At 53.0% G+C, this 14,829-nt stretch overlaps 1 protein-coding gene across 3 annotated transcripts in view; it reads right to left on the bottom strand.

Moving 5' to 3' along the window:
* Positions 1–13,176, bottom strand: part of TMCC2 (transmembrane and coiled-coil domain family 2) — a 37,732-nt gene extending 24,556 nt beyond the window's left edge. The window contains exons 1-3 of one of the 3 annotated variants that reach the window (XM_059146041.1): positions 12,913–13,176; positions 12,469–12,820; positions 228–758 (exon numbers count right to left, since the gene is read on the bottom strand). In XM_059146041.1, the coding sequence (XP_059002024.1) occupies positions 228–758; positions 12,469–12,681 (744 nt within the window). In that variant the 5' untranslated portion in view covers positions 12,682–12,820; positions 12,913–13,176. Of the gene's footprint in view, positions 1–227; positions 759–11,416; positions 11,898–12,468 lie in introns of those variants that run through there. The other 2 variants (XM_059146040.1, XM_059146042.1) reach the window with 2 other exon arrangements.
* Between the last annotated feature and the right edge of the window lie 1,653 nt (positions 13,177–14,829).

The raw sequence follows: 14,829 nt of genomic DNA, 5'->3' as shown, positions 1-14,829 counted from the left end.
TAGCATGTTTAAGGTAAATAAGCCAGAATTAATATCAGCGGCAGCAAATCATAATTTTTGAAAAATGTGGAAACACAGAAATGGGCCATTTGGGGATTATCTCTGGCTTTGGGCTCAGTCCTACCTCTGACTCCTGCATCAGAACAGAGAGGTCTATGGGCCGCAAAGTTTGGGTACCCGCCAGGCGGGGCCCCCCAGCTCAGCACCCTCCTCCAGACCCACCTCACCTTGTCGCCGCCGCCCTCGGCCTCCTCGGCCAGGAGGTACACGTTGCCTCCGTCAGCCAGCAGCAGGGCCGTGTCGGTGGTGGAGGAGGAGCGGGGGCGGCCCTGGTGCTGGTGCAGGATGGCGGCCAGGCTGCTGTCCTGGGGGGCCTTGCGCAGCAGGTGGGGGCTGCCACGCTGGGGCTCCAAGGAGCTGCTCTTGGTGCGCCTGCTGCCGCCCCCGCCGCCGCCCCCGCCGCTGCTGTGCAGGCTGGCGCCCCGCTTGATCGAGGGCCGGGAGCGGATCTGCTGCAGCACGCGGTTGAAGGCGGTGGGCCGCGCGGGCAGGTCGTGCAGGGACATGGCGTAGGAGACGCGGTGCATCTCCGGGGAGCGCTCCTTCTCGTCCGGGGACTCATGGTCCGACGTGCCCTGCTGCTGCTGCTGGGAATCCTGAGACGTCTGGTGCTCCCTCTCCCGGGACCGGCGCCGGCTGTGGAACAGGTGTTTCAGGCCGTGGCCAAACATGGAGCCCTCCGAGAGCTGCTGGATTTTCTTAAGGGGGAGAGATGAAGAACTGGTGAGTGGAAAGCTCTGGAATGCCCAGTGGGTGAGGACAGAGCTAGGGTGGGGGGTGGGGTCTGTTCTTGGGAGACCAGTGGACCTACAACATTTGTCTGAATTTGGAAGATCCTTGCAAAGGGTCTAAAAGGGCACCTTGCAGGAAGGTGGTAAACCATGACCCGGTCCTCTTTTAGTGCCAAACGCACCCCCCAAAACCCCCCACAGGACATTCCCAACCAATCCATGGTTCAGGGTGACTAGGCATGATATCCTGTGGCTAGTCCGCGGCTCGGTGGCACACACCAGTAGCACCTGGCTTCCGGGGTTGTATCTCTCTGGATTGATCCCCTACCCCCATCCTCTGGTACCTCCCTCCCTCTAAGTTAGGTTCTCCTTCAAGCCGCCCTGTCTCCATCAGACCACCAGGACACCGTTTCTAGAGAGGCCTCGTCCCAATATTCTCTGGGAAAATCAGGACCATACTGTTGCGGTGGACTCTGCTAAGTGCCTACCACATATCTGTCCCCTTTCTTACCAACCAAACTGCCTGGCCTTCGCGCACTTTGCTGAAAATTCTTCCTCCATCACATGCCCTTGCAGCTAGGAGTAGCCACATGACAGCTTTAGCCAATAGAAAACCAGGTGAGAGTTTCTAGCAACACTCGCCTTCCTGATAAAGATCCTTACCCTTCCTACTTCTTCCCACCTGGAATGTAGACGTAATGTCTGGACCTGCAGCAGCCATTTTGCAAATACGAGATGACCAGCATGATGATGCAGGGCTGCACGTACACAGGAGAGCCATGAACAACTGGCTTGGGGACGTGACGACCCCATGGTAACACCAGAGCAGTTGTGAATGCCTACCCTGCGATTCTGGCTGCATGAAAGCAATAAACCTATCTTTGTCTCTGGAACTCTAGCATGATTTTCTGTTATTTGTAGCCAATCTAATTCCTCTTTTTAATTTTTTTTAAGATTTTATTTATTTATTTGACAGATAGAGATCACAAGTAGACAGAGAGGCAGGCGGGGGAGGGGGAAGCAGGCTCCCCACTGAGCAGAGAGCCCCATGTGGGGCTCGATCCCAGGACCCCAGGATCATGACCTGAGCTGAAGGCAGAGGCTTTAACCCACTGAGCCACCCAGGCACCCCTAATTCTTCTTTTTAAAAACCTGTATTAACTTAAGTAATCTCTACACCCAGTGTGGGGCTTGAACTCACAACCCAGAGATCAAGAACCACATGATCCACGGACAGAGTCTCATTTCTGATATAGTTGGCAATAAAATAGCCTTTACTGGAGCTTCCAGGTTGGTGAACACATCCACTTGGGGGGAGCGTGGTGCACCCTAGTCCCACCAGGACAGAAGCTCCTGCCCTCAGGACCCTTCCATACTCCATCCCTGGTACCTCTCCATCTGGCTAGTCATCTGTATCCTTTATAATACCTTTTATAATAAACTTCACTTCTATGGGCATGTCTTGTAACGCAGTCAGAATGTGACCACTTCTTTAGAATGTGGTTTCCAAATGAGTGTCTCTTCCCTCAGACTGGCACAAACCACTTAGGCTGCGGATCCCAGACGGCTCTGGCCCCGGCCTTCCCTCTCCGCTCTACTGCTCCCCCAGGCTGCACAGCTCAGGCCGGGGCAAGACAGCGTGTGGTCTAATTCCAGACAGCGTCCGTCGGGGGGCTGGCTGATTTGGCCAAGCCAAGCCCCAGGCAGAGAGCAGCAGAGACAAAGAGGGGATTGGGATGTGCAAGACCAGAGGAGAACCCACACTCTGTAGCTCCTAAGAGGGAAACTCAGAACCTGGTCATTTGGGGCTCAGGGAGCCATAGCAGGTCTTCGTCTGTGAGGAACAACCCATAACCTCATGAGACAAACTCATTTTTAAAAAACAGTTCAGTTCAAAGAGATGAGGCGCCTGGGTGGCTCAGTCGGTGAAGTGTCTGCCTTCAGCTCGGGTCATGATCCCAAGGTCCTAGGATCGAGTCCTGGGCTCCCTGCTCAGTGGGGAGCCTGCTTCTCCCTCTCCCCCATCACACCTCCCCCCCACTTGTGCTCTCTTTCAAATAAATAAATAAAATCTTAAAAAAAAACACACAAAAAACAGCTCAAAGAGTTACATGGACTGAATTTTCTTTTTTTCTAGAAACAAATAGAGCAGAAAACCTTAGACCATGCAGAAACCAGGGGGGGGAACCCACGTTTAGATCTGAACGAGTTGACCCAGCTCCTACCATTTCTTTATACCTCTGGATTGTTCGTAGAGTTTAGGATTTCCATTTTTGGCCTCTTCGGAGTCTCCCAACCATCCCCAAAATAGGCAGGGCCCTGCCATTACCCATTCCACAGACCAGATAGGTTACCTCTGCGCCACACACCATGGATTCACGGTTTACAGTTTTCAATGACTTCCTTTTTGTTCTCCTGCTCCATTATCTTACTTGATTTTTCCCAGACACTAATAAACACAACAGCGGCAACATTTCCACTTTTCGACGAGGGAATGAAGGCTACCGCCATTCCTCCTCAAGAACTGAACGCTGGGGCAGCCTTGGCGACCAGGCTCCCCCGTGGGAAGAACCATCCCTGCATGAGCGGCCTGAGGCAGGGCCAGGAGGCACCTGCTTTGGGCAGAGCCGACATGTGCAGGGCCGACGGACTGGGGAGCACACTCTGCCATCGACTTGGAAATGGCCAGATCCTGTGGCCTCCGGAGCAGGGACAGCCAGGACCCTCCTTTGTCCCCAGGCCCAAGCGGATACCAGACCGCCCTCCAGGCCTCACGGAGGGGGCCAGCTGGCTCTGGCACTGGCCCAGCCGCTCCTGCCAAACAGTCCCGTTGCATAGTCCACATTGTCCTAGCATTCCGTTCCAAGTCTCTTTATCCTCTCCCGACCACTTCTGACCCAGCTTCTCCAACTCCACGGCCCATCTTCTAGATCTGCTCGGTTTCCCTCAAAAGACTTCGCCAGAGGTCCCAGAGCTCAGAGCTGTCTCCTCCCACTCCAGGCCCCGGGACATGAGCAGAGGCGCTGTGGCCAGCAGCCACCACTGTCTGCCCTGTTGCCTCGAACCCTAACATCCTTGGTCAGTTTATTTTAAAATCACACAGCATTTTGCAAAGCGCTAATCTACACCATCATTCTAACCTGAGGCTAGCCTCACCTCCGGAGGGAGAATGGAACTAGTGTCAGCGTCTCCGTTTTGCAGATAAAAAAAAACTGAGGTTCAGCACGTGCAGTTGCTCATTCCAAATTACACAGACAAGCCTCCGACCTCCGGTCTAATTTACCTTCGCTGGCTCACACACTGATTCCAAGACTAAAGCAGATGGCGGTATTTACAGGCATCCCAGAACAGTCTCCCAGGCAGGTTGAAAACAAACCCAAAATGCCTGGAGCAGGGTGGATGGGTTGCCCAACTGTGATGGTCGACCTGCCCATGTCACATTGTAGGACGCAGGTAAGGGCTTTTACAACCATGAGCCTTCAGTTCACACCTTCCCCATCTGTTCTACAGGTAAAGGAAAGCCAGAGATAGCAGTCAGATGACCGCAGGACTTTTGCCCCAGCGGCACCGAGGAGCCTGCTAAAAAGTCTACAGTAGGCATGAGGGGAAAGAACAAAACAGGAGTCCAAGAATAATAGGACAGGGATGTTGCTCCAAATGAAGGGGTCTTCCCTTAAAAAGTGCTAGGCCAGAAAGCTGGGCAACACGGGAGCTGGTAAGGGGGGTGATCTGCAGGTAGGTGTCAGAGAAGAGGCAGTTGAGGAGTTTTGACATAACATGGTAAGTGTTAAAAAAAAAAAAAAAAAAAAACCCAAAAAACAAAAAACAAAAACAAACCCAACAACTCAGCACATATACATAACCAGCCGCAAGTTTTGGAAATGAGGAAAACCATGGTGACTAGCTTCAGGGAACTTGGCCACCAACGCAGCAGAAAGCACCACCTGCTCTGACTAACAGGTCCCAGCTACTAAATGTCACTTGCTTTTCCACGCTGACTTTTGCTTTTCCCCAGCTGCCAGAAACCATTTTGGTGGCCAAACGAAGCCATGTATTAGAAGAGAGCTGAGATGTTTCAGAGTTAGGGGTGAGACATAAACAGAGCTCTCCCGATGTATCAGAACTAGGCGCAACTGTCTCAGAGCTGCCCGGAAGCCAGGAGTTAGCCAGAAAGGACGGCTTCCCAGGGCAGGTGCCAAAGCCAGGAGACGAGAAGGCCGGGGCAATTGCTATCCCCTCCCCAGGACTATTTTTCAGGGCAGCGAGGACCCCCTGCCCTTGGGATGCCATGCCTCTCCCAGGAAGAAAGGGTGAACTGGCAGATTTTTGCAAGATCCTTCCCGAGAAGGCTGTGGTCTCTAAACAGCCAGGCTTCATCCGTTCTCCTCCCTGGGTGTGGGTCCACCAAAGGGGAAGTGTGCTCCAAAATTTGCCAACCCAGCTGCTTGAGGCCAAAAGTAAAATGCCTCGGGGTACAGCGTCTTTGGTACCATGTGGTTAAAAATAGCCCAAAGCGGCTTCTGATTCCTACAGGTCCCTGTGTTCTTAATTCCCAGAAAAGCTGCAAGGCTCTTCACAAGCCACACTAACCTACAGCTAATTACCCCAACCTGACAGCTCACCGCACATCCCTTCCTCCCACCTGGGTTCGGAACTCCCTCTGCCCCACCACAGCGTCGGCTGTGAGGGTTCAGTGGGGTGACTGGGTCACCGTGAGCCTTAGCAAGCCTAGGTCGCCAACGTTCCTCTATTTATAGGGTCTCTATGGAAACAGGGCCAGCATTAAAGAGCTAATCGCTGTCAAAACCCACAGAGTCCTACTCTCGGGATACAAAGTGGATTGCGGAAGTCTCCAATTGCCCTGAAGCTGCTCTGGGTGGGGAGCCTGGGGCTGGGGCGGGAGAGGAACCCTGACCCCAGGTCCGGCACCCACGAGGACCACGCCGGAGAAGAGCGAGGAGCTGCCAATGTTCAGGCCTGTCTGGGGTTTCCATTAGAAACACAGTGATGGAAGAATTTTCGAATCATTGATTTCTTCCCCAGCATCACAGCTGACACTTAAAGAAACAGACTTCCATCCAGGGGCACAGGACTTCCCCATTCTCCATTTTATTTTAAGTCTTCCTTCCTTGATGGCTTCAAGAATTCTGCCTGGTGCCAGGGCAAGTCTGGGAAGGTGGCCGCATCCCTGGGTTTCTAGGCAGAACTGACTCAACATATACCAGCATGTAAGATTTAAAGAGTTACCTGAGTGCCTCTTGTGGTCCTTCCCCTGCCTCCCTGCCTGCCCCCTCCGTGAAGCCATCCCTGACGGGTCTCACAGCCTTGCTCGGAGCTCCAGAGAGCTCATCATCCGCTCCCCTTGCAATTAGTCACGTGCCCCTGACCTGGCTCCCAGCGCTCCCTCAAACCTGTTAGCCGACTTTCCACCTGCTTATGGCCAGACTCCTCCATAGGAGCGAATGGAGGACACGAGCTCTGCCATCTGTATCTTCGTGTCCCTAATATTACCTGGCGGTTGCTGCATCATAATATATTTTCTGACCAGAAACCATCCAAGCCTACAAAACCCTCTTACAAAGGACTTAATCCTTCGACAACAACCTTTTGCAAAATTATAAAATGCTCAGACAGGCAGCTTTCTCTCGTGCCTAACCCAGATCCCTCCTATTCAAAGCCTTATCTTTTTTTTTTTTTTTTTTTTTAGATTTTATTTATTTATTTGAGAGAGAAAGAATGAGAGGAAAAGTCAAATCTTGCTCTTCTCCCACAACCACAAAACACTCCTGCCATCCCTCAACCGCTTTGTTCTTTAACTTTTTTTTTTTTAAGATTTTATTTATTTATTTGACACAGAGAGAGAGATCACAAGTAGGCAGAGAGGTAGGCAGAGAGAGAGGAGGAAGCAGGCTCCCCACTGAGCAGAGAGCCCGATACGGGGCTCAACCCCAGGACCCTGAGATCATGACCTGAGCTGAAGGCAGAGGCTTTAACCCACTGAGCCACCCAGGTGCCCCTGTTCTTTAACTTCTTAACACAGAGAGAGGCTTCAGTGCTGGGTTGATCAAGGTGGGCCCTGTCCAGTCCTGGCCTCCTTCTAAGAACGCACCCTCCTGGTCTGTGAGGATTTCAAAGGGAGAGGCCATTTCTCAGAGGACAGAGGAAGACAAAGAGGAATTGTGAGCTAACCTCCAGAACCACCGAGAGATTTTCTTCCCCAGCTCCTGAAACTCACACTTTTTTTTTTTTTAAACTTACACCCAAAATTCAGGTCTTATCTGATGTTTCAATTCCTTTTTGAGGGAGAGGGAGACAGGGCTGTTCATGGGATTGGCTGCTAAGAACAGTTAGATACACAAAAAGCAGCACAATCTGTAAATACTGGCCCTGCAAGACAGTTCCCACAAGAACCACGAGGGCAGCTGCGAATTCTAGAACCCGAGATGTAGCAGGGGAACAGGGAGCTGCCTTTGCCACATGCTTTGCCATCGGTCAGGGATTCTCCCTGAGCCCACACACAGGGTGCTCCGAATATTACTGCCCTTGGGGCATTCGCTGCAGGTGCGGTAAACACCAGGCGGCCTCAGCATTCCTGCCACCCCTCCACCATCCCTATTTACAGGGCTGGGACAACAAAGGACCCTGGACCCACAAAGACCCTGGCACGTGCTGTCCCACTGCGTCCATTTAGGAAGCCTCTCTCTTATTTGGTCATTAACATCCTACTCTCTCTTTAATATCTTGTTCTAGGGACACCTGCGTGGCTCAGTCAGTTAAGTCTCCGACTCTTAATTTCAGCTCAGGTCATGATCTCAGGGTCTTGGGATCAAGCGCCGGGTCAGGCCCCCTGCTCAGCACAGAGTCTGCCTGTCCCTCTCCCTCTGCTCCTCCACCCACACACACGCCCGGGCGCTTTCTCTCTCTCTCAAACAAATAAAATCTTTTTTCTTTTTTAAAAGATGTTATTTATTTATTTGACAGAGAGAGAGACCACAAGTAGGCAGAGAAGCAGGTAGGCAGAGAGAAAGGAGGAAGCAGTCTCCCTGTCGAGCAGAGAGCCCAATAGGGGGCTCGATCCCAGGACCCTGAGATCATGACCTGAGCCGAAGGCAGAGGCCTTAACACACTGAGCCACCCAGGCGCCCCACAAATAAAATCTTTTTAAAAAATATCTTGCTCTCATCCCATCTCTTCCAATCAACCCCATGTGTTTCTGACTCCATCCAATGATGCTCAAAGCACCCCTAAGTGTACGTGTCCTCTAATGGATGATTTTCTGGCAAGTAGTTCATCCTGTAGACTGGGAGCTTACCTGAAAGCCCAACTACTTACTGCCTGTTGCCAAAGAACGAATTTCCCCTTCCCCTGATCCGAGGTCTACAGCAATCCTACTTCCCTGAGGAAACCATCCAGCCTCTCGTCCAGCCTGAACATATCGCCTTTAAAGCAGAACTAGGAGGCCACATAGAGTCCCCTCTAACCCCAGAGCCTTCCACTAGACCCCCCCAGAGCACACACACCTTCATTCCACCCACGTTCCCGTGAAGAAGCTTGTCTTCTCCTCCACTGAAGAAGTGGAGACACGGAAAGCCGTCAGCTGGATCAAGAGACATTGCCACAAAAAAACCCAAAACACAAAAACAAAGAAGGGGCACCTGGCTGGCTCAGTCAGGAAAACATGCAATTCTTGAACTTGGGGTCGTGAATTCAAGCCCCACGTTGGGTGCAAAGCTTACTTAAAAAAAAAAAAAAAGAAAGAAAGAAAGAAAAAGAAAAGAAATTAAACAAATACAACAATAGAAAAACGAGCAGAGCTTTTGGGAATATCAATGTTCTTTCTCGACGTGGGTGGTAGGTAGATGGGGCGTCTGTTTTGCTGTAAACTGCACATGTATGTTCTCAGACACTTTCCAGGACATGCCCTACTTCACAGTTAGAACAGCGCCTTTCCCAGGGAGGTTGCTCAGCATCTGCGGACTCCTGACCCCTTCCCATGGAGAGTCTACAGGAGTGCTGAAGGAACACGGGCCATTCGCGAGGGGCTCATGCGCCTGTGCTCACCAGGAAAGGTGGTGAGCCAGCGAGGAGAACCCCACGGCCTCTGGCTGGGACGTGCCCCCCAGCTAGTCGGCTTCTTGCTTTTTCTCATCTTCACTGCGAACAGGCAGGAAGGTCGGTCATCGTGGTAATGAGAAAACATGAGCTGGAACCCACATGAGTCTTGAGTCAAAAGCACTTCGAACCAGGACTGTAGTAACAGACCTCAGGGCACCCCCCCTTTTTTCCCTCTGGGAAAAAGATGAATAGTGCCCAGAAATCCCTGGGGAAATTATTCAAAGGGGCTTTGGTGAGGGGAAAAGAACATCAGGGGAAGGACTCTGGCCAGCACACCCAGAGTCTTCCTTTTGGGAAGGGCTTGATTCCTCTGGCAGCAGAAGGGGTGGGAGAGGTGCCGAGGCTGGTGATTTCCTCCTTGCCTTGAGGATTCTAGACCTTAGGGACAGAACCAGCTGACTCTTACACTCAGCCACTCATCCCAGGCCTCAGCAAGAGCCATCACATGCTGTATTGTTAACAGGAATGTGCGCTCCACGCGTCCCTTTCTGCAGTTTTCCCTCAGCTCCTCCCCACTCCCATTCCTGCCGGAGCTGGGTTATCCCGCTGGAGAATTCCGGGGTCCTTTGGGTCCGCCAGCTCTCTCCGTTACCAGCTGTCCTGGCCTGTCCTCCCAACTAGCAGGGAATTTGCAGCAGCCCATGATGAGAACAAATACATGAACCCGAGCAGTTAAACGGGGACTCCCAGGCCACAGGGGCTGGGCACTGGGACTCTGGATTGTCGCTTCATGTTGCAGGGGTGTCACCTCAAGTGTGTGGAGCAGCGAAGAAGGTCCCCGAGTATCCCCAAGAGCCTCCTGTGAGGCAGTGTCCCTTTTCAGGTGATTTTCCAGTAACAATTATATAATCGCTCCTTTAAGATTGTCGTGTAAACTATTTTTCCTTCTTTCACTGGCCCTCCCATCCCATAACCATGACCCCTGACCCCTGTAGCAGAAATTTCCACTGCAGAGTAATACACTCTACAACACCGAAGGGCTGCGGACAGAGGCCAAAGGGGCCCCTGGAACCTGTGGCTCCTAATAGCTTGGGCATTCAGATCTCTTTGGCAAAGACTCCCCCCTGCCCCAATTGCCATTGGAGGTAGTTCAGACAAAGCCTCTGATTTTTTTGGCCCCTTCCTCAAGATCATTTCCTCCAGTGCACTTAATCGATCGCAATGCCTGGAGTTGTCATAAGAAAACAGAACTGGGACCAAAGGACCCAAAGTTCCTACCTCCCAAGTTTAAAATGAAAACCAAAGCAGAGCTGCTGATCTTCCTAGGCCAAACCCAGGTACGGGGCAAAGGGAGGTTACAAAAAAAAAATGAAAGTTGCCCCTTTCCGGTACCACCAGCAAATCCAAAACAATCCTGCTTCTACCCCATGCTAGAGCCAGTCACGGAATTTTTCCCTCATCGGAAAACTGTGCCACCGAAACAACTTTTCCAGCACTGGAAACCAAGTTTGGACACACTTCAATATCCTTATTCCTTTTTTCCAGAAAAGGGCTCAGGAAAGTTGAGTGATTTGCCTGAGATCACACAGCAAATCTAATTCCGATGGCCCACAAGTTCCTATCTGGTTCCAAAGTCCCTACCTTGTAAACATGTTTTGATAAAGCAGACAGAGATAAACAGGAAAAGGCCCTGCTTGTCACCCCACGCTCCCACTGAGCCTGCAGCAGCTCTGTTTTCTGCTCCTTGTGCCTGGGTCCACATGGCTGTGATCTAGCTCAGTGAGATGTTTCGGGTAGGGGAGTGAGGCTCCTGTTCTCACATCGAATCTCAATTCTGCTTCAGGGAAGTTTAGCAGTTAATATCAGGTGTGGAGTTGCTGCTGTGTCTGCCCTAGCCACAGTGAAGGTGTCGCAAAAAAAAAAAAAAAAAAAAAAAAAGAGAGAGATTTAGAAAAGAGATAGATGATATAGGAGGGTGGAGATGAACGAGCTTCTTAAGGCAGCATTATCCAGAGACAAAGACACCGCAGCCCCCACACCACCACCAGCCCACCTTCGCTCGTGTAGGCAACCGAGGGAAGTGAATGGAGCTGGCAGTTTGCACTGCCGGCCTGAGCTGGAGACTGGGGGAGTTTCCAAGCAGCTTCTCATCAACTCAGGGAAGGGTCCCATCTGGCCATAGAATCGAGGTTTACTCGCCGGACTCATCTTGAATGGGCCCAGAATGAGGCTGGAGGCCAAAGGCTGCAGAAGAAGGCTCCCCTCCTTTCCACATCCACATTAAGGGGACCCATTTCTGTTCATCATCTCACTGAAAATAGGAACCACACGGGGTGGGCTCACAGGTGACAGCTGGGACAGGCACCAGGGCCTGACTCACAGCACAAGCCTCTGCAGGCTCTTGGACATAAGGCTTGCCCCCAACCTCTGAAAAGGACAGGCGCAGCCCCAGAGGTCACACTCCCACAACTACCAGTTTTTTGGAAGTACACACAAGGAGCTAGCTGTCTCCCTTCCTAGCCCTCCCCGAGGCACACAGACAGGTAACACACAGGTAAGAGCCCACTCACCTGCGCTCCGACTTCCTGACTCTGAGCTGCTCAGGCCAAACGAGGAATGTCATTGGCTTATTCTGGTAAGCTCTTTAGTGGCTGCTGCCATAGGATACAGGCTTTATTTAACATAATGGAGTCCTCTGGCTCCCCTAGCCCAGACCTTGTACCCCCTCTGGAGAATATCTCCCCGGAGGCATCAATCTCCAAGGCATTTAAGTTCCTTCCTTGGGCTGACATCTCGCTCAGCCCCGTGGTGAGCCGGCTCGCAAATCCTGAGCCTGCAATCCCTGTAGCAGCTCCCGCAAAGGTGCATTATTTATCCCTGCTGCCGTTTTAATTAATAGAGAGACATATTCAACATAGCGCGATCATTGTCTCGGCAACCGCGGGCCAGGAAAATAAAGGGCTCCCAGGCTGCATGTGATCGGCTCTTCCGGATTCTGGTTCTAACTGCCGGCTCAGCATGTGTGCCCCAAACCAGCCCAAGTACCGCTTGGCCACCTGTCAGTTCTCCACCCTGGGGGTTGGTTCAGCCGGCAGGCAGGGATCTCCAAGCACTAGCTTAACCTCTGGCTCCACCTAACGGCAAGAAATCCACACTCCCCTTTCACAGATGGACAAACTGAGCTTCATCCAGGAAGGTCCCAAAAGGAGGAAACTAATGCAGCAAAGGAAAGGGATGGTCCTCTGCTCCGCCTCCCACGTTGCAATTTTCTTCCCCTGCCATCTTACAGGAGGGAAAGTGATGTCAACTTTTCAGTTAGCATCTTGGATTTCTCCAGCCCTTTGTCTGCGAACAGCACTTCACACACATTATTCAAACCATCTCGGGTGGGTGAGTCACTAGAACGTCTGCTGAATAATGAGGAACAAACACAGAGGCCTGAAACGGAGCTGAAAGACGGAGGCACCAATGGTACCTGACGTCCAGCCCAGGGTTCTGGCCGAGCATCCTCTCTGACCTTTGCCTGGCTTCCCCATCACTTTCATCCTGGGCAAGCACTTCTGCGTGGGGCGGGGAAAGCTAAGTCGCCGGCTGGGCTTGCCGGGGGATGGTCTGCGCTCACCTTTAAATCAGGAGGCTTGCTTCGGGGCCCCGGGTTGGGCGTCGCGGCCGCGGCCGCGCCCGCGTCTGAAGTTGGCCCGCCTGCAGAGTTAGCACCCGCGGCCTCCCCAGGCCGGAGGTCCGCGCCCGGCAGGGGGCCCGCGGCATCTTCCAGCCCAGCTCCATCCTCCTCGCCCGGCTGTTGCTGCGGCTCGTCCGATTTGCACCTCTTCATGGTGGCCGTGGGTCGGCAAGGGGACTCTCTCCTTCCAGCGCGCCGTCTTGCGGGAGACCGCACCCCCTCTTACACTCAGAAGACGAGGCCCGGGGGTCTCAATTAGCAACGAGGAGAGGGAGTCGGCGGGTCACAATATCTTGAATTAAAAAATAAATCTTTTTAAAAGGAGGGTGAGGGAGGGGCGAGGACACGGAGCCTTGGTCACAGCCTGGAATAGTTCATTCCGACCTGGGGAACGGAGGCAGGTCACAGTCGAGGCTGGGCGGCAGGAGTCCTTGGGCAGTCATTGGAGCGGGAGGAGGAAGACAGCCCCCGGCCCCCCAAACTTTCTGCTCCAGGGCGCGGACAGGGCGGAGGGGAGCTGGGCGGCACGGCGCATCCCTCCCGGCGGGCCGGGCTGCTGGGCGAGGCAGGGCACCGCGCAGCCGGCCGGGCAGGTCTTCGGCGGCCGCCCTCGGCGCGGGCTGCTGCGCCCCCCCGGCCCCGCCGCCGGCCCCCGCCCCGCATGGGCCGGCCGTGCAGCCCGCAGCGCGCCCGGCCCCCTCCCCGGCCGCGCGCCCCGCTCCCCGCCCGCCGCGCTTCTTGCTGCAAAGCCGCGACCGCGGCCCCAGCCAGCGGTGAGCGCGCAACCTACCCCGCCCGCTGCCTCCGCCCGCGAGGGGGAAGGCGAGGCAAGGAGCGAGTGACAACGGCAACGGGCCAATGGGAAGCCCGGAGGGCTGAGGGGGCGTCGCGCGGCCACGTTTTTAGGGTTGGTTGCACCGCGCGGTCCCCCTGGAGGGATCTGGAGGGCTCTGCTGCTGCGTTTTGGCATTGCAGAGAGCGGGCTGCGGAGCAGAGGCGGGGCGGCGCGCCACCCCAGACGCGGTCTTGGCAGGAGCCGGAGGGACCCTCCCAGAAAAGGCTCTCTTGGGAGTTCCCCCGCCCACTCGTTCTATTTGGCAGGGAGGGGGCGAGATAGGAATGTTTATCATCAGTGCGTTTTGCTCTAACTTTGCACATTACGTGTGTAGAGCCCTTCAGCGAGGGAGATACTGATCCCCTCTAGGATGTATGGTCCGCAGCACACACCCATGCCCCCATTCAGAGCTGCAAATGCGGAGGGAGGGGCTGCTCTTCTGTCCCTTCAGCCCTCCTTCCACTTTAAGTAGCTATCTCATAGGAGTTTTAGCTTTATGCTCAGAAATTAGAAAGTACTGAATTAGTTAACATAATAATGCAAACTATGAAAAGGCTTTTAAATCAGAAGGGGTGTTAATAGCAGGAGGTTGATACATATGGAAAGGAAGAAAAAAAATGCAATCTCCTTTTCCCCTGAATCTCAGCCAAACTGTGCTAGTAACCCTGGAGGCAGAAGAGAGTAAATATTGGGGCTACCAAGATATGGAGCAGAGTAATAACTCCATCTGAGTGTCTACTATGGATACAATGCTTTTTGTCCATGCAGCAGCAGAGACCACTGGTTCTCAAAGGATGGTCCCAGAACCAGCAGCATCAGCATCCCCCAAATCTTATCTTAAACACCAGCAAGAACTACAGAATCAGAAATAGAGTACAGAAACCTCGGTGGTTTTTTGTTTGTTTGTTTGTTTGTTTGTAAAGATTTATTTATTTGAGAGAGAGAGAGAGACAGTGGGGAGGAGGGATGGAGGGAGAGAGGGAGAAAATCCTAAGCAGACCCCCCGCTGAGCACAGATTCCCTACACAGGGCTCATCCCAGTTTCCTAAGATGAGGACCTGAGCTGAAATCAAGAGTCAAACATCTGGGTGGCTCAGTGGGTTAAGCCTCTGCCTTTGGCTCAGATCATGATCTCAGCCATGATCTCAGATCATGGCTCCTGGGTTGGAGCCCCAAATCGGGCTCTCTGTTCGGAAGGGAACGTGCTTCCCACCCACCCACCGCCTGCCTGCTTCTCTGCCTACTTATGATCTCTGTCTGTCAAATAAATAAAATCTTTAAAAAAAAAAAAAAAAAAGAGTCGAACACTTAACCCACCCTGGAACCCCCAGAAGTCTGTTTTAATAAGCCCTCTAGGAAATTCTGATGCAAGCTAACAACGGAGACGCTAGACTGCCGTGGAGGGACCCCTCGGTCTGCAAGTACAGCGATGATCCCTACTATGCATTTTACAGTTTACCAATCAC

The sequence above is a fragment of the Mustela lutreola genome, chromosome 14, assembly GCF_030435805.1.
Source record: "Mustela lutreola isolate mMusLut2 chromosome 14, mMusLut2.pri, whole genome shotgun sequence".
NCBI lineage: Eukaryota > Metazoa > Chordata > Mammalia > Carnivora > Mustelidae > Mustela > Mustela lutreola.
The sequence above is the reverse complement of the archived record's forward strand: the minus strand, read 5'-3'. Positions and strand labels throughout refer to the sequence as shown.